Below are 20,131 nucleotides of genomic sequence, written 5' to 3'. Positions count from 1 at the left end.
AAACAATCCCCACAAAATACACATTCAAATCCCACTTCAAGACAACCAGTGTGCTATCCCAAAATTACCCGATGAGAGGGAATAACTTGTGAAGGTGGGGGGACTCTAGGAGATTTCCAGTCACGAGCTGGGGAGCCAAGAAGGGAGCTGGGGAGCAGCATCCGAGGCTGGGTGGACCTGGGGCCGGAGAGGGAGGCAGGGGTAGGGGAGGCACAGCCTCCACAAAAGGTGGGAGTGGGAAAGTGTAGGGGAGGAGCCTTTTAGAGCCAGGGGCCCAAAATCCAGAATCAGAGCGGGAACCACATCCTCCTCCTCCTCTTTCCTCCACCGTTTGCTGAGGGAACCACATCCTCCTCCTCCTCTTTCCTCCACCGTTTGCTGAGAATGGCCCTGGTGCCTGAAGCTGTTCTGCATCACTGAGGGACACGGTCCCATGACTCCTGCCTGGCCCCTAGCCAGATCAGTCCTGCTCTTACTCACATTTCACGGAACTCAGAGAGGCTGACCAGCTCAGCCAGGCACAGAGAAGGGCTGGGGTCCACCTGCAGGCTGCTCCTCCTCCTGCTCCCTGCTGTATACATCACTGTGGTCACTGCCGCCATGACTTTGTTAACAAAAGATGGAATTACCTCAAGGGGATTGGAGAATGTTTGGGGAGGTGTCTGCCTCCTAAAGCTGCGTCTCAAAATTTACTCATTGTTAAAGACAATGGCTCAGTTATCCTTACTCATTCTGAACTTAAGGACAATAATGCCCACCATTTTACATTAAAGGAAACTGAGATTCAGAGAGGTAAAGTGACTTGCCCAAAGTCACACAGCTTGTCCATGGCTGAGCCAGGACTTGGACACATTTATTTAGCCCCAGGGAAAGAATCTCTTTGCATCTCATTGTTCTCTTGTCCAAAGAGGCCCTTCTGGCAAGGGCTAAGTGTGCCACATTGCAGGTTCTCTGGGGAAGCTCACTAAATTGAAATAAATGAGTTCTGTGTGGATAGAAAATTATCTCTGCTGGGTACCCTCCCTTTCAGAGGATGAGATGATGAGACTAGGGAGGCTGAGGGTCCCTTCCTGCAGGAGAGCTCAAGACCACACCAATCACTCTGGCACATCCATTCCATCAGCATTCATTGGGGAACTACCAGGTGTTAGCACAGTGCTAGCACTGGTGACACAGCCAAGAAGACCACAGGCAAGGCCCTGCCCTCAGGGAGCTTACAGTCCAAGCAGCACTGTCCAACAAAGCTGTCTGCAAGGATGGAATGTTCTAGATCTTCACTATCCAGTATGGCAGCCACAGCTGCATGGGGCTCCCGCACACTTGAAATGTGGCTACAACTGAGGAAACAGAATCATAATTTATTTTATTTTATTTAGATTCAAATTGCCACATGTAGCTAGTGGCTACTGTATCGGACAGACCATAAACAAGTTTGTCTAATAAACAAATGAGATCATCTCCAGGAGTACCAAGTGAGGTACTGAAAACAGGTTCCTGTGACCATGAGGAAGGCAGGTGAGGCTGGAGGGTGCCCCTGGGCCTGACTTCCTCATGTCTGTTGTTCCAATGCTGACAGCTTCGCCAGGTACTTGGCAGATCCTAAAGACAAAGGGGTCCATTGTCATTGGCTTCTGTGGGGTGTTAGGGTGAGAAGGGGGCAGAGAACAGGAATTTTGTTTCTTTGGAGACATGGTCTACCTCTGTCACCCAGGCTGGAGTGCAGAGGCATGATGCAGAGGCTCCGTGCAACCTCTGCTTCCCCAGCTCAAGCAATCTTCCCGGCTCAGCCCCCCAAGTAGCTGGGACTACAGGAGCACACTCCCACAACCAGCTAACTTTTTGTATTTTTTATAGAGACAGGGTTTCACTGTGTTGCCTAGCCTGGTCTCAAACTCCTGGGCTCAAGCAATCTGCCCACCTAGGCCTCTCAAACTGCTGGGATTACAGGTGTGACCACCATGCCCAGCTAGCAAAAGGAATTTTAAAGCATCCATTTTCTACAATGAACAGGCAATGCTTTCATAATCAGAAAAAAACTCTGAGTTCTTAAACTCAGTATTTTTTAAGCATCTAGCTTTTATGTTTTTAATAACCGTGAAGAAGCTGACAAGGTAATTACTGCATAGTTCTACTACTAATTAAGCCATGTAGACACTCTACAAGGGGCCAGAGGGAGATCCTCAGAACCCAGGATCCAGAATAAGAGAACATTCGAGGAAGGAAGCTAGAAAGAGCCACAGTACAGACAAAAGAGGCTCCTGCCTCCGCCCTCTCCCACGCCCAGGCAGGGGGCAGCATTAGAGGGTTTGAGGCAAAGGAGAGACTAGACCAGATTTGCATTTTGGAAACTTCCTGTTCTGCAGGAAAACCAGTAAGAGGAAGAGAACCAAGACTCAGTGTTGAGGCTGTCCAGGAAAGGGAAGGTAGGAGCTAAACCCGGGCGGGAGTGAGGGTGGGGGTGGGGGTAGGAGACCTGAAACAAGTGGGGTGGGCTCCAGGAGGCCCGTGTCTTGTGGATCTGTGACCGTGGGAGAGGGAGGTGTCAAGATCAGAGCCTGGTGTTGACGGTGTGTGGGTGATGAGGGTGCACAGGTGATGAAGGAAGTGGCCATCAGCACAAGCCCACACCTGTCTGCTGGCAGAGCGGCATGAAAGAGGAAGGGGCCAGCATGGGATGCCCTGAGCCCAAGACCTGGAGAATGTGTCTGTGCATCCATCTGTAGCTCACGATAGGAGAGGAGGCTCTGAGAGGATCTCCCTCTCCAGGCAGTAAAGCAGACCTGGATCTGGCCCTGCAGAAGGACACAGCTGCTGGCTCCTCTTTGCTCACCCTCCAAGCAGTCTCTGGCCCCATCCAGCTGGCAGGAGTGGCCAGTTGCCTGGCCAGGCACCGCCACATAGGTTGAGACACCAGTGCCTGGGGCTTGTGCCCATTCGTCCTACAAATGCTTACTGAAAGTCTCCTGCATCTGAGCTCTGTGCTGAGCTCAGGGGTGCAGCACTTCAGGTGACGGTCAAGCTCCCTGTCCTCAAGAGGCTCCCAGTCTAGAAAGGACAGTCCACAGAGAATGAAACTGACAAGAACCCCAGGTGTTGAAGAGGGCCAGGAGCAAATCAGAAATGAGATCAGAGTTCACTAGGGTGGGGCACAGGTCAGAAGGAATGGAAGGACCCGGCAGAACACAAAGGTCTGGAGCTCAGAGCCAGAGAGTTGCAGAAAGGAGCTGGAGAGGCATGGAGCCAGGACAGAGCAAGGCAGCAACAGCCAAGGGACAGGGGATGGCTGGTGAGGAGCAGTGATGGGATCATGTTGAGGAAGGCCCAGGAGGCAGCCTGGGACCCGACAAGGAGGAGGCCACCGTCGTGCTAGGGCCTATGCCAGGGGCTGGCCCCAGGATGTGGAGGGGGCAGAAGCCTAGTCCCAGAGCCTGAGAGCAGATGGAAGAAAAGGAAGCAAAACCCCTCGTGACCATGAGCTCCTTCGAAGGAGGAAAGATCAGGGGATGCTTCCTAACCTTTGATTAAATTTCTATTTTGGAAGAACACCTAACCATGCTTACGGGTGTAGAGTGTGGATTTATAGAGAGGCACATTGTGTAGATGCAGACAGGCCCATTAACGAAGCAGTGGTGAAAGTGGGGGAAGGTCAGGCCTAGGGGAAATATTTCATCCCCGCCACACAGTCCATGGCCACAGACCTGGCCACGGGAGATTTAATGCACTAATAAGGCCACAAAAAGACACTCATGCTCACTAGCAATCAGGGAACTGCAAATTAACACAACAAGAAACCATTTGTCACCCTTCGTGCTAGAGAAAAATAGATTGATGATCTCAGGTGTTGGCAAGGGTTTGGAGAAAGGGCACTCTCATAGATTACGGAAAGTGTGAATTCCTACATTTTCTAGGAGGGTGCAATATCATTAAAATAAAATACGTGGGTCCCCTGTGGCCTCAACATCCCAAGAGCCGGCACACACACACCCTAGAGGAAATTCTCAGGTGAGTACAAGGCAGTTTGTGCCCAGGTAATTACAGCTGTGTTGTCTATAGTGGGTAAAAACTGGAAACAATACAAACATCCAATGGCTAAACTGAAAAATATGTTTCTTGGCATCCTGTGTGGGTGTTAAAAGGGAAAGGGAGAAGGATATTGCAATGAGGCAAGATCTCCGAGACCCAGTGTGGAGCAGAACCATTCATGGAAGAGCCATGAGTCCAGCACATTCCCATATGCCATTTTCCAAGCAACACAAGTATATAAAACATTAGGAAAAGTCCAAAGGATGCCCCTCAATTCCCAGCAGGGGTAACCTCTGAAGAATGGGAGAAAGAGGTGTCAAAACATAGCTCACCTTTCGAAGAATGCTTTGAGTCTTTGCAAAGGGAATACTGATGCATTAAAAATGCCTTTGCAGGGGAAAGGGTGAAGCAACCTTGGACTCTTTCATTAAATTATAGAATTTAGATGGGAGGAGACAGCTCTGCTTCTTTACTCTGCGTGAGGTTATTCCACAGCTGGAGCTTCAGGTTCAATTTTCAGGAGTCTCACATTAGAGCAGCAGGTGGACAAATAAGGGAGGCCATCTAGGAAGAGCAGGTGAAGGGCCTAGACTTTCCAATAAGTGACTGAGGTTGTTTCAATACCTAAAACCCCAGGCTCTCTGAAAGCCCTGAGTAACACGCAGCAGGAGAAGATCCCATCAGGACTGATGGATATCAGACCCTTTGGAACCATTGGAAAAAAAATTCTTAAACAGATCTGCCCAAAGACAAGCATGCATTACATCAGGAAGAAGTGAGTCCACCATCAAAAGAGGTATGCAGGCACACACCAGGCCAGCCAGGCAAGGTGCTTACAGAAAATACTCCCTGAGCCCGCCCTTCCTCCATCAAGTTCCCAAGTTCCTTCCAACTTGATGATTCTGATTCTCTTTCTGCCAGAACAGAAACACAATCTGCCTCACACAATCCATAAATACTTAATTGCTTGGTGCTTTTTAGTAAGGTTCTACTGCTCACAGAATTGCACATATTTTAGACTTTTCACCTCTGACACCTGTTCCCTGGGTCCCATTTAGACCAGTTGCACCAGAGGAGAGCTCAAGCCTGTGCCCTCCCACGCATAACTTAATCACAAGCATCCCAGCCTTTCCTCCTCCTTCTCTCATGGACCGGCACCACCGGCCCAACCCTCCGCTCCCTCCCACAGAGGCAGAAACTCACAGACAGCCAAAAAGCCAAGTCCTCCATAATTTCCATTTCAAGTTTGCTTCCTTTTACTGCCATGGAGACAAAGGGAGCTGAGAAGGATTCTCACGAGGAGCCACTCAACTCCCATGATTGGAACAGTTGTGGATGCGCCTCTCCAACCCAGAGAAAGGCAATCCATCATGGAGTGCTGAAGGCTGAATCCCCCATTCCTAGTAAAAGGATTAATTAAAGCCTTAAGGGTCTGCCATGGCAGCCTCTGCTTGGAACTCTAAGGAAATTAACCTGCCCTCCCAGATAAAGAAGAGTCAGAGATTTATTCAGGCTGGTACCTTAGTTTGACCAAGTGACACAGTGTCAATAGTCTTAACAAAGAAATCTTCCAATACTTGCCCGGGTTTATTGTTTAAATTTTCAAATGGGGGGGGGGGGCTCCAGTGCCCACACAGCTGCCTGTAATGGGTCCTCTAGGCAGCTTATCGGGAAGCTCTGATGTGTTCCAGTGAAGGAATCCCTCCCCACAAAGCCAGCCTTCACCCGGGCCCCAGGGATTCTCTCCACTTTGATACCCACCATTTAACATGATCAAGTCCCCATTTGGGGTCGTTGCATTTAGAGAGACTAAGTCTTCAAAGGCAGGCAAAGCAACTTGTTATCAAAACAGAATCTACGAAGGAATTGTGTTTCTCTAAGACACAAAACTGAGTCCTGTGGCTTGATACCAAAACACCAGCTTTGATTCTTTTTTTGAACCCTACATTTCAGAAGCCCAGACTTCTCCCTGTGAAGTGAAAATTGCCTTCTGGTGGAAAGAGGTTTTAATGATCACTTTGCTTCCTGCGTCTCCATGGTGACAGGCGCACACAGCCCCCCCCCCCCCCCCCCCGGCTTTATTAGGCCTTTCTTCCTCTCTGGAAAGTAATCAATCAAGCCCTATAGACGCCTTTGTGACCGGTTTATCACCTAAACAATCAACGCTGCCATGGGGGTGGAAGAGTGGACGGAGTCCACACACTGTCACGAAACCGGGCTCTGTCCTGGCGCACGCCCTTCCTCTCCCTGCCGACGGCTCTGCCCAGCACACCTGTCCTGGGGGCTAGCGCGCCCAGGTGCGCCAGGCCCCGCTGGAGTCAGGCGCCCGGTGGAAGCCCTCAGCGCGGTGGCCTCAGCTGCGGAGCGCTGCCCTCCAGGAGCGGATGCCCAAGCGGGGACGTCCGGAGCCGGGGCCCGGCCGTGGGGAGGGAGGGAAGGGCCCAGAACCGGCGCTGGGCGGAGGCGGCCACGGGTCTGCCTCTCTTCCCCCAGCCGGTCAGCACCCGAGGAAGGGAAGCCCCCTTCGAGGGGACGGCAGAGCCCACCAGCCGGAGAGGAGGGGAAGCTGCAGCGCCCGGCTCTACCCAGGAAATCAGCTGTTTTATGGACAAAGGGCTCGGAGGCGCCCCAGCCCTGCGAGACTGGGGATAGGAACCGCGGAGCCGAGCGCCGGTTCCTGCCGCGGCTCCCCGAATGCAGGCGGGGCGCGGAGCCGCGCGGGGTCCTGCTCCCAGCGCCACCTGCCTCGGGCCTCCCCGACCCCGCCCGCCGCCCCCGCCCAGCCCGTTACCTGGGTTCTCCCCGGCGTCCGCGGAGGAGGTGGCCGAGGAGTCGGTGAGGACGCTGGGGTCACTCTGCGAGCGGCCCCGCGACACGAGGCAGCCGCTCCCGTCCTCCGACGCGGCCATGGGCCCGGCCGGCGCGGGGGCAAGTTAGAGCGAGCCGCGTGGAATCAGAGCATCCGAGGCGGCCAAGGTCACCGGCGAGGGGGCTGGAGGGGGCGTCTTTTTAAAAAAGAAAATTTAAAAAAAAAAAAAAAAAAAAAAAAAAAAAAAGGCCGGGAAAGGAAAAGAGCTGGAGAAAGACGCCGGGGCTGGCTTCAGGGCGGGGAGACAATAGCCTCGCCGGCTGCAGCCAGGCGCATCCCGGCGTGCGCGGCCTCGCTTTGTTATTTATTCGTGTTTATTCCCATTCTTCAGTCTATATTCCAGGAAAAAAAAAAAAGTTGAACCAGGAAATAAAAACTTTTTCTTGTCAGTGTTTATTGCGTGCTTGGGGCGGGGGGTGATGTCCTGGAATGTCTGGGGGCGCTCCCTCCCCCCACCCCACCCCCCACCCCCCCAGGAAAAAAGGGAAAAGGAAGAATCTTTGCTCTTGCAATTGCTTTAATCTGAAAGCTGTTCTTGGAGCATCTGTTGGAAAACATTAGGATTCTCCCATCATGCCGCGCGAGAGGAGCATGACGTCACGGGAGAGGGGCGTGAGAAGGCGCGTGGCCACTGGGAGGGGTCGTACATACCTGGACCGCGCGCCGGGGCGGGGGAGGCGGGGCTGGACCCTGGGTTAGGAGCCGCCCACCCCACCAAGCCATGCTCTAGAAACAAGAAAGCTTCCTAGTCCCGCTTCCTCCCCTCCCGGAGGAAAGGGAACCCTGAGGGCCCCTAATTTCCCCAGCAGCTGCAGACAGCTGGTTTCCCTGGTCCTTCCTCTCCTGGGACTGGGAGGCCAGTGGGTCCCAGCGCACCCACCCCGGCACTGTAGGGGAGCGACCTGAGGCTTCCTCCACGCAACCACCTGGCCTGGGCCTGCTAGGGCACCCCGACACTCCGAACCCTCGCTCCGAACCCTCCTCCCTGCCGGGGAGGGAGAGGGAGGAGGGCACGGCCGCTTTCCAATGAGGCTTTTCCTCAGACGCCCTTAGGAACCTGAGGGGCCAGGCAAGGGAGGCGACACTCCCCAGGGCTGCCACTCACAGAGGTGTCCTCCAGGGTGCTAAGGAGCGATTCTCACAACCCCAGCGGTGGTGTGGGGTGAACACAGGCAGGCAGCTGCTGCTTCCCCAGCCAGGGCAGGGAAAGAAGAAAGTCCAGAAAAGGGGTAGAGACGGGGGCGGAATGGTGGTGTCACCTGGCCTGGTCCTGGAAGGTGCCCAGAGGAGGAGGCATTTCAACAGACATCAGGATTCAAGGACCATAGAGCATAGAGACACCTGGGGAAGGACACCCCATTTCAATTTCTCAAACAACCCCATGGGGCAGCCCGGTTCTGAGTCCCCTTTGCAGATGCTGGAAGAGGTGGGGGGAAGCGGGCAGAGTTGCTCACCAAGGGTCCTCCTGCGGGGGACAGAGCCCTCCCTAAGGCTGCCCCCATCAGATTAGCACCTACAGCAGGGCCTGGGAGTGCAGTATGAGCGCTGGCAGTGTGGACGAAATCCTGGTTAAGTGCCAAGGACAGAACTGAGCGGGGTGGTGGTGGGGAGGGGGAATAAAGTGGATGTTCACTCCATGCAGAGCTTTGGGCTCTTAGCAGCAGTTATTTCAGCAGCATCAGTCACCTCTAAAGAAAGGACTCATTCATTCATTCAGACTATGTGCAGAGTCGAGTGTGTGCCAGGCACCACACCAGGCATTAGGGACCTAGCAGTGCACAAACACAGAGATGCCCCAACTCCTTGAGTCTTCCGGGAAAGGGGGAGGGTGAAGCCGAGAATGGTCACCAACACACTAATAAGATGCCCAAATAATCATTTAATTACAGTTGGCAATTAAGATCAGGAAACAAAGAGGAAACTGGTGGGAAACTGCTAGGAATAGATACGTTTTATCCACAGAAAAATGTGCTGGCTGGATGGTGACGTGGCCTGCCAGCCTTGGACTAAGCATTTTGCACGGAGACCTCATTCCTTCCTACAACTGCCCTGGTAGGCGAGAGCTACTGTGGTGGAGATGAGGGCAACTTCAAGAGGTGGGCACTCGCCCAGGTCACAAGCCAGCACATGGGAGAGCTGGGCCACAGCCAATGCTCTTGGCCCAGGGTCTCTCCAAGTGGGTCTTCAACACCTCCCACTCCAAGTCCCCAGGGGCTGTCCTGACACACTGAGTACCGGCCCCATGGGAAGGTTTCTGAATCCTTGCCCCCAACCATGCCTTGGGCCCCTTCCGAGTCTGGGTGAGTGAACCCCTGAGACAGTTCAGTTCCATTGGAAGGAAGCCTGCAGCTGACCCACCCGTGGCAGGTGCAGAGATGGTGGGGACGGGCAGGAAGGGACAGGGGCCAGAGACTGGCTATAGGTGGGGGAGAGGAGAAAGGTCACACCAGAGGTCTCCAGCTGTCTGTCATTTGCCAACCATCCCTATGTTTTTCAGCCTTCCCTATTTAAAACCTATCCTTCCATTGCCTTAAGATCTGTCTTTAAATCAACTCTTTGCACTTAAACATATTTTTTCTTTTCTTTCTCTCTCTCTTTTTTTTTTTTTTTTTTTGAAAGAGTTTTGCTCTGTTGTCCGGGCTGGAGTGCAGTGGCTATTCACGGGGGCAATCATAGTGCACTACAGCCTCAAACTCCGGGGCTCAAACAATTCTCCCACCTCAGCCTTCCGAGTACTTGGGAGTACAGTGTGCACCTCCACACCGGGCCAACATGCATGTTAAAGGAAGCCTTCAATAGGACTGATGGAGCACAGCCTTGCTGGCTGGCATTGGTGGGAGGGACCACAGCACTAACTCAATACCTGAGTCCACTCTTGGCCTGAGCTGGCTCCTGTGTGGTTAAAAAAGGCCCAAGGGTGAGAGAGGAGTTCAGCCAGGCAGGCACCGAATACAGACATCCTCCTTAATGTTACCATAAGGACAAAGAACGAAGGAACTTTCTATCTAAGCCAATGTTACTGCCTTGTCCATGCACCACCAAAAATTATCCCTAGTCCCTTCAGATGGTCTACACTGCAGCACCCATTCACCTACTCCACCAAACTGTGTATGGATGAGGGTTAAAAACATATAAAAGGATAAGACTTGGCATTTGAGCTCAGGAGCCCACATGGAGTGGGGAAGCAGAAGATGAGATGCAACCAAGTTTTATTTCTTAGAAGTATATATTTTAGCAAAGCACTGTGGTTTGTTAAAGGTAGGTAGAGCTGGAGCTGTTCCTTATATTACTCTTTGGCTTTGAGATGTTCCATACTAAAAACAGTTTTAAATTTAAAAAAAGTTAGCAATCCCACCTCTACTGATCAATAGAAAATAATAAGGTCTCTTGGTAAACTGCCTACAGGAGAGACTTTGGCCTTCAAAGTAGGTCATCTCCAGACCATGACTGGCTTGAGCCCTGTGAGGATCTGGTCCCCAAGGTGTGTGAAAGGCACCTGTTTGGAGGAGGGTTTCCAGCCTTGAGGGCCCACAAGAGGTTTTTGTGAAAGTCACCAACTGTCCCTCCTCAACAAGATCCCTGGCAAGGGGTGGATTTGGAAGGCCATTGCAGAAACCCTATTGGAATGAAGAAAGCTTCATAATGGCCAAAAAATTACAAACAACCTGAATGTCCATGGACTGATAAATGGGTAAATAAAATGTGGTCCATTCTCACCGTAGGACAATATGCAGCCATGAAAAGGAGGGACACACTGACATGTGCCACAATCACGTGCAGATGAACCTGGAAAACATTACGCAAGTAAAAGAAGCCAGTGGCAGAAGGCCACGTGCTACCTGAACCCAGTTATGTGCAATGTCCATCAAATCAGAAAGCAGATCTGTGGATGCTGAGGATGGGGAGTTGGGGAAGAGAGGGGCTGACTGCTAATGGGTACAGAGTTTCTTTTTTGAGTGCTAGAAATGTTCTTAATGTTCTAAAATTAGATTATGGTGATGGTTTTATAACTCTGTAAATATACTAAAAACCACTGAATTTTATACTTTAAATGCGTGAACTTAATGATATGTAAATTCTTTCAATAAAGCTTTTTTTCAAAAAAACAAAAGTATGTAGAGGCACTAGGCTGAGCTTTGAATTTGGAGGATTGGGTTCTGCTTCTTGCCCTGGTGGACATAATCACACTGAAACCCTCCCTGTCTCCACCCAGATTCTAGATCAGATAGAAGCTCATCGAAGGAGCCCCCCTTCTGCCCCTTGATCTCCTTGATCTGAACACCCAAAGCCATTTCCTGACTCAGGGCAGCCCCGATAACCCAACACTGCTCCCTGAAGAACCACAAAAATGGGACAGAGTCAGTCCAAATTGCCCAAGTCCCTTTCAAAACTCACAAAACTGCAAAGGCAAAGGCAGTTTCCTCTGCCCAGGGGCAGCCAGGGAGCACATCACTGCAAAGGTGGCTCAGGGATGGCAGACCCCCTCCAACACACAGCGCATGTATGAGGTACCCCCGCTCACTAGGGAGTGGTGAGGAATGGTACCCCAAGACAAATTCCACCCCCACACACCTCCCAAGTTGGTCTCATCCTTAAAGCAGGTACAGACCAATGGATGCATCCAACCATCCAATATTTCCTAAGCATCTATTCTGTGCCCAGACAGGCACTTTGCCAGGAATACCACCATGAATGAGACATGATTGCACATTGGCTTTGTGGAGCTTGAGGTCTAGCACAGAAGACAAGATTGACTAATATGAATCAAAGGATCAATTAATTTCAATGAGTACAGAGTGCAGGATGCCTCATCTGGAGCAGGGAGGGAGCCTGGTTTGAAGACGCGATGCTCTGGAGTGCAAGGGCAAATGGAAGCCCCTCATCTGGAGCAGAGAGGGAGCCTGGTTTGAAGACGCGATGCTCTGGAGTGCAAGGGCAAATGGAAGCCCCTCATCTGGAGCAGGGAGGGAGCCTGGTTTGAAGACGCGATGCTCTGGAGTGCAAGGGCAAATGGAAGGCAACTGGATATGCAAGGGAGAAAGGGTGCCCCAGGCAGAGGGAACAGCCTAAGCAAAGACCATGAGGTGGGAGCAGCATGGAGCCCTGAAGTTCCTGCAAAGAGGCCAGAGCAAGGGTCTGCAGCCACAGAGAGGGGATGACCCAGACCATGCAACATCTCATGGACCTCAGGAAGAGCCTGATTTTGTTCCAAGGACGGTGGAAAGCCAGTGAGGCAGTGGTGGGTCTCCAGAGCATCCTTCTGGCTGCTGTTAGAGAAGGGACATGTGGGGCAAGGGAGGAAGCAGCAGGATGGACCAGGAGGCTAGAAATCATCCTGGTAGGTGGTGGCAGCAGCCTGGCCTAGCAGGAATAGGCAGAGGTGCCCAGCAGGCTGGACTCAGTGTCCTCTGAAGGTGGCTCCCACAGGTTTGCGATGGCTGAGCTATGGGGGACTAGAGAGAGAAGCCAAGGATACCTCCAGGGTGTTTTGTTTCGTTTTGTTTTCTAGTTAACCATTTGTGAGGTGGGTAGAATTGAGGTAACCAGCAAATCTGATACTGACAACAGGGTGGGTGTGATGCTATTTCCTGGGTGGGGAGGATCAGATCAGGGAGGGATGAGGCAGAAAAGAGAAGGAGCCCCATATGACAAGCAGCCTTTGGGGTGATGTGGAAGAGTCTGCTGCCCTGGCTCAGCAACCATCGATACTCACAGGCACCATCTACTTGATCAGGGCAGGCAATGGAAGGGCACACGCTCATACCGGTTGCAGATGAGCATGGTCACGGTTCCATCGTGGCCTTTCCATGGCTCAAGGGGCAAGTGTTAAACCAACTGTGGTGGTGTCTCTCCTGAGACCCACCCACTGTGGGGCTTCAGCTCCAGGTAAACCCAACTTCTGAAGGGCCGTTCCAGTCCAACCAAACACACTTTAAAGGCATCCAGAGTGCATCACAATGGGGTTGTAAATTGAAACCAACCACTGGCCTGAGGCTACTTCTCGCAGGCACTTAGACGATTAGCTCAATTCTGCAGTTTTCTTATGCTACCAACTGCTTTCCTAGGGCCCTGGCAGCCTTGAAGTTCCCTGGAGAGCTGATGAGCCACGGACCTGGATGGTGGCAATGTTAGCTTCACAGGCACAGGGATTTTTGTTGTGTTTGTTTACCCAAGAATGTGCCTGGGAGGTCGTAGTCTCCCAGTACATAAATATCCATTGATGAAAAAATGAATGAATGTGCATGGCGGAGCCTAGCCAGGCAACTGCCCTGCTCCAGGAGTGAAGGCTCAGCCTCCCCACGGCCCAGGCTGGCTCCGGCCTTTGTGGGACTGAGGGGCTCATGCTCCCTGTGCTGCCTCAGTCCCCCAGGACAATCTGGGTTCTTCTCTGGGGCTCAGGGAACTCTTCTTCACCCTTAATGTAAAAATAACTCATTCAGCAAACTTCAAATGCTTAAGAACTGTACAAGCCACGATCTCAGGCTAAACTCATAGGGAACCATCTAAAGAGAAACAAGAAGGCAAAACACCAGTGTGGGAGTTCCAGGACCCAAGGAAAGATGAACACAAAACCACCGCTCTGGCAGAGGCCAGGTTCGTCAGGTGGGCAGCCGCGCCCTCTGCTGGTCACCTGGAAAAACAACACCTGAAGTAGAGGCGGGTGGGAATGGTCCTTGGACCTGGCTTGACGACATAGCCTTGAACTTCACTTCCTGCACCTTTGACCACATCCCTGAGGGACTCTGTACCTAGAGCTGTGACCATAGACTACCCAGAGTGGTGCTCAATGCAATGCCAACCAACGCTTTTTAAAAACAACACACCCAGCTCTTCTAGAACCAAATCCCTGATTTCACCATTCATGGCCTCTGCCCTGAAAGGCACTGGCGGCCAGAGTCGCCCTGAAAAAATGTGGTGTGGACATCCCATGGCTTCCTGGAGATATGCCCAGCCCTCCTTGGGGTCAAGTCCACTCAAGCTGTCTAGGGCAGGAGCCACAGACCCAGGCACAAGATCAGGTCCCAACATTTTCTGACTGTGCGGCCCTGCTGAGCCTCGGTGTGTAAGTGAGAAGAAGATAACCTACCTTACAGGGTTTGGGCATTTGACACAGCACACAGAAGCCCTCAATACACTTTCACCATTAGCAGAACAAAAAGTTCCTTGAGAGAGACCATCTGCCCTTTGATATTCTCCTTCCGTGCCCCCAGCACATCCAGGTGACTGGGAGAGGGGCCTATGAGGCAGCAGAGATAGAAGACAGAACCCAGAGCAGAGAAACACAACCCGGGGCAGGGAGGCTTTCGACAGGGAAGGCGGAAAGCAGCCCCACTGGCCCCTGCACTCTTGTGTCATGGGCCACTGACCCATCTTGTATGTTGTCAGCACAAAGCTATAGACCTCCAGGTGACTTTTCCTCCATCCTGGGTCCCCCCACACAGTGACAGATACTGCATGCTCTGACTCTAGCTAATGAAAGCAGAGGAACAGGCTTCTGGGGCCTCTGGGAAAGATTGCTGATAGACAGAGAGAGCCACTTACAGAAAAAGCATTTGTCACCATTGCAGGTGCAGTTTGCAGTCCTGACTGCATTCCTGCTTCCTGCTCTGGAGTGCCTGCAGGGCCTGGAACAGCAGCAGCCAGCCTGTGACCCTGCAGCAACACACATGAGGATGAAACACTAACAGCAGAGAAAGACCTTGCACCTGTCTCCCTCCTGCTCTCTTGTAAAGGGGCCAAACACCCTGCTGGCATAGGCCTCTGATAGTAGGGTTTTCATTTACTTAACACTTAGCTCTTACCATGTGCCAGCCATTGTTCTAAAAACTTTACAAAGATTGACATGGCTAATGCTGAAACTACCCAAATCAGGTAGAACTGTGATTTTCCCATTTAGCCAATGAGGAAAATGAGAGGCAATGTTCTTAAGTACTTGCCCCAGGTCACAAACCTGCAAAGCCAGGACTGGATCCCATGTCCTCAGCTCCAGAGCTAAGGCTGTTATTGCATCAAATATACCCCAACTCACACAGGCAGGAACCTCATGCTTTTGTTGGGTCCCCTAAAAAGTCACTGACTTGATGATGATGATAAAGAAGGAGGAAGTATGAAAGGAAGAGGAGGAGGTAACAAGATTAATGCTGACAGCATTTTTGTAGAGCCTAGAGCTTACCAAGGACCTCACATGCATTGATTTATAATCTTGTGAGGTTGGAATAATCATCCTCTTTTTTACAAACAATGAAGTTGAGGCTCAGACAGGGTATCTAACAAGGGTTACCAACAGGACAGAAAAGGGCTCCTACATTCTTTCCATAATACCAGCTCCAGCTCATCCCTCTGGCCTCCCCAACCCACCAAAATCTCTACCAGCAACCCCGGCTTACAAAACAGACATTTGCTCAACAAACATGCACCAAACACTGACTCCATGCCAGGCCCTGTCCTGTGTGCTGTCAGGCACGGGATAGCTTGGCCCAGTCTGCATGGTGAAGGGGTAAGCCGTGTCCAACACCATCACAGCATGGAGAGGCAGTAGCATATGGAGCCACTGGCCAGGCTGGGAAGCTCAGGGAAGCTCCAGGAAATGGCCTTTCATTGGTGCCTGCACGTGACCTATATTTGTTGAGTACCTGCTATGCACCAGGCACTGGCAATCCAGCAGTACACAAAACAGATACAAAAACACACCACTGCCCTGCTGAGCAGACCTTGGAAGGACACAGAGGAATTTGCTGAGCAGACACACAAGCTATGCACGCCAATGTCCAGAGGTGTTACACGCAGAATAACTCATCCAAATCAAAGATAATTATCAGACAATAAAATGTTTTTGAAATTTTTAACCTAAGAATTTGAGCAGGCATTAAATTGCGCTATATTCACAAAATGAAATACCATACAACAGTGAAATTAACCAGACAAAAACCTGGGTAGGTATCACAATATTCTGTTAAAGAAGACTATGTTCTATCTTATTCCATTTACAGAAGGTTCAGTACCAGGGCCGGGCATGGGGGCTCATGCCTATAACCCAGCACTTTGGGAGGCCAAGGTGAACAGATCTCTTGAGGTCCGAAGTTCAAGACCAGCCTGGTCAACATGGTGAAACCCTGTCTCTAAAAATATACACACAAAAAATTAGCCAGGCATGGTGCTGTGTGCCTGTAGTCCCAATTACTTGGGAGACTGAGCCAGGAGAATCGTTGAATCTAGGAGGTGGAGGTTGCAGCGATCCAAGATCATGCCACTGCACTCCAGCCTGGGCAACAGAGCAAGCTCTGTCTGAAAAAAGAAAACAAAGAAAAATAAAAACCAGACAACACTACTTGATGATGTTAGACTGCAGAGAATAGCTACCCATGGAGGAGGGGTTTTGTTAAGAGGGGACACGAAGGGGCTTTGGGATCCAGGTTATATTCTGCTTCTTGAACTGCATTCTGCCTACAGAGGTCTGTTCACTTGGTGAAAATTCATCAAGATGAATGTTTATGGTATGTGCACTTTTCAACAGGTATCTTACAATTAAGAGTAAAAAATAAAAGTAAAGAAGAAAGGCAGAGCAGACTTCAGAGCAAGAGGAGCTACCAGGGACAACAAAGGGCATTACATTACAACGAAGGGCATTGATAAAGGAGTCAATTCTCCAAAAAGACATAACAATCCTTAACATGTACGCACCTAGTGACAGATGTCAAAATACATGAGGTAAAAATTGACAGAACTTCAAAGAAAAAAATAGATGAATCCGTGATTAAAGTTGGTGACCACAACACCCGTCTATCAGAAATAAACAGACCCATCAAGCAGAAAATCAGTAACAACAGAGTTGAACTCAACAGCACCATCAATCAACTGGATGTAACAGACATCTATAAACCACTTCATCCAACAACAGTAGAATACCCATTCTTCTCAAGCTCACATGAAATATTCACCAGGATAGACCACATTCTGGGACACAAAATTCACATTAACAAATTTATTTATTTATTTATTTATTATTTTTGTTTTTATTTTGAGAGGCTGGAGTGCGGTGGCACAATCTTGGCTCACTGCAACCTCCACCTCCCAGATTCAAGCCATTCTCCTGCCTCAACCGCTTGATTAGCTGGGACTACAGGCGTGTGCCACCATGCCGGGCTAAGTTTTGTATTTTTTAGTAGAGATGGGGTTTCACCATATTGGACAGGCTGGTCTCGAACTCCTGACCTCGTGATCCACCCATCTCGGCCTCCCAAAGTGCTGGGATTACAGGTGTGAGCCACCATGCACGGCACATTAACAAATTTAAAAGAAATTATACAATATCTGCTCTCAGGCCACAGTGAAATTAAACTAGAAATTAATAACAAAAAGATAACTGGAAAATCTCAAAACGTGGAGATTGAACAACACCTCATGTGCCACATAGGTCAAAGAAGAAATCACAAGTGAAATTTAAAAATATTTTGGACTAAGCAAAAATAAAACACAACTTATGAAAATTTGTGAGTGCAGTGAGAACAATGTTTAGAGTGAAATTTGTAACACTGAATGTATATCCTGGAAAAGAAGAAAGATCTAAAATCAGTTATCTAAGGTTCTACCTTAGTAAACTAGAAAAAGAAGAGCAAATTAAATCCAAAGCAAGCAGATACAAAACTAATAAAAAAATTAGAGCATAAATCAATGAAATTCAAAATAGAAAATCAATAAAGAAAATCAATGAAACCAAAAGCTGGTACTTTGAAAAACATCAATAAAATTGTTAAGTCTGTAGCCCGCTTAACTAAGAAAATAAGTGAGAGGACACAAGTTACTAATAGCAGAAGTGAAAGAGGGAACACACATTGCAGATCCCATGAACATTGAAAGGATAATGACAGAATACTCTGAACAATTCTATGTCCACAAATCTGATGACCTAGACGAAATGAACCGACTCCTTGAAAGACACAATCTGACAAAACTCAGACAGGTTTTCAACACTGTGTGTCTGTTCAACATTGTTCAAGTTCAACTAATGCCATAAGACAGGAAAAGGAAAAATAAAAAGTACCTAGATTAGGAAGGAAGAAATAAAACTGTCTTTGTTCACAAATGACATGAAAATCTATGTAGAAAACAAACAAAAAAAAAACTCGATCTGAAACTAATAAATTATTATAGCAAGGTTGCAAGATACAAAGATAACATACAGAAGTTAATCTCTTTCTATAAACCAGCAATGAGCAAGTCACCCCCAAAAATAAAATACCTAGGTATACATCTAACAAAATATGTATAAGATTTGAGGAAAATGACAAAACTCTGATGAAAGAAATCAAAGAACCAAATAAATGGAGAGAGAATCCATGTTCATGGATGGGAAGGCTGCTTAATATTGTCAAGATGTCAATATTTGATCCATAAATTCAACGCAATCTCAGTCAAAATCAGTTGTGACTATTCACAAACTGAATCTAAGGTTTATATGGAGAGGCAAAAGGCCTAGAATACCCAACACACTGTTGAAGGAGAAGAACGAAGTTGGAAGACTGGCATTCCCAACTTTAAGACTTACTATAAAGCTACATTAATCAAGACAGTGTGATACTGGCAGAAAAACAGACAAATCAGTGGAATTGAACAGGGAGCTCAGGAATTGATCCACATAAATACAGTCAACTGATTTTTGACAAAGGATCCAAGACAATATAATGGAGAAAAGAAAGTCTTTTCAACAAATGTTCTCAAACAAGTGGATATCCACATGCAAAAAAAACTGAATCTAGACATAAGCCTTACACCCTTCACAAAAATTAATTCAAAATATATCATAGAACTAAATGTAAAACATAAAACTGTAAAACTCCTAGAAGATAACACAGGAGAAAAGTCTAGAAAACCTTAGGTCTTGTGAGGACTTTTTAGATGCAATATTATGGCATCATCCTTGAAAGAAATAATTGATATACTGGACTTCATTAAAATAAAAAAAAATGTCTACTTTGTACAGACACTGTCAAGAGATTGAAAAGAGAAGCTGAAGACTGGGAGAAAATATTTGTAAAAGATATATCTAATAAAGGACTGTTATCCAAAATGTACAAAGAACTCTTGAAACTCAACAGTAAGAGAGTGAACAATTTGATTTAAAAATGGGCCAAAAGCCTGAATAGATCACCTGACCAAAATAACCTACAGATGCTAAATAGTACATGAGAAGATGCTCCAAACATTATGCCATTAGAGAAATGCAAACTGAAACCACAATGAGAGACCATTGCACACCCATCAGAATGGCCAAAGTCCAGAACACTGACAATACCAAATGCTGGCGAGAATGTGGAGCAACAGGAACTCTCATTCACATTCACTGCTGCTGAGAATGCAAAATGGTGCAGCTACTGTGGAAGACAGCTTTGTGGTTTCTTACAAAACTAAAAATTCTCTTACCACACGATCCAGACATTACCTTCCTTGGTATTTACACAAAGAGGTCGAAAACTCATGTCTACACAAAAACCTGTACATGGATTCTTATAGCAACTTTATTCATAATTGTCAAAATTTCGAAGCAACCAAGATGTCCTTCAGCAGGTGAGTAGACAAAAAAACTACGGTGGATCCAGACACTGGAATATTATTCAGTACAAAAAAAATGAGCTATAAAGCCATGAAGTGATATGGAGGAAATGTAAATGCATATTGCTCAGTGAAAGAAACCAATATGAAAAGGCCACACACTGTGTGATTCCAACTCTACGCTGTTCTTGAAAAAGGCAAAATTATGGAGACAATAAAAAGATGAGTGGATGCCAGGGGTTGCAGAGAAGGAAGAGAGGAATGAATAGGCAGAGCACAGAGGATTTTTAGGGCAGTATCTGTAGGATACTATAATGAGGGGTAGGTGTCATTATAAATTGGTCTGAAAATTTAGTCATTTTGTCTTTAAAAAAATGAATGAATTGGTCTAAAGAATGAGTGAATGTACATCACGAAGAATGCACCCTAATGTAAACCATGGACTGTGGGTGGTCTTCCTGCGTCCATGTAGGTGCATCAGTTGTAACAGATGTACTGCTCTGGTGGGGGATGTTGATACTGTGTGGAGCTATGCATGTTGGGACGGGGGTCTATGGAATATCCCTGTACCTTCCTCTCAGTTTTGCTGCAAACCTAACACTGGTCTTAGAAAGAAAGAAGGGTCATGGTTTAGAAATACTGGTGCAAAGGCCTGAGTGGAATAAGGGAAGCAGCCATAGGCACGGGGCT

The 20,131-nt window shown here is 48.7% G+C and overlaps 1 protein-coding gene across 5 annotated transcripts in view; it reads right to left on the bottom strand.

The window, feature by feature from the left end:
* PHACTR3 (phosphatase and actin regulator 3) overlaps positions 1-20,131 on the bottom strand; it is a 280,608-nt gene that overhangs the window by 245,647 nt on the left and 14,830 nt on the right. The window contains exon 1 of one of the 5 annotated variants that reach the window (XM_054467831.1): positions 6,815-7,416. The exons of 3 other annotated variants lie outside the window; for them this stretch is intronic. In XM_054467831.1, the coding sequence (XP_054323806.1) occupies positions 6,815-6,932 (118 nt within the window). In that variant the 5' untranslated portion in view covers positions 6,933-7,416. Of the gene's footprint in view, positions 1-6,814; positions 7,417-20,131 lie in introns of those variants that run through there. One more of the 5 variants, XM_054467835.2, reaches the window with a different exon arrangement.

Source organism: Pongo pygmaeus, chromosome 21 (assembly GCF_028885625.2).
Source record: "Pongo pygmaeus isolate AG05252 chromosome 21, NHGRI_mPonPyg2-v2.0_pri, whole genome shotgun sequence".
Taxonomy (NCBI): domain Eukaryota; kingdom Metazoa; phylum Chordata; class Mammalia; order Primates; family Hominidae; genus Pongo; species Pongo pygmaeus.
Note: the sequence above shows the minus strand (reverse complement) of the source record. Positions and strands in the feature narration are given on the sequence as shown.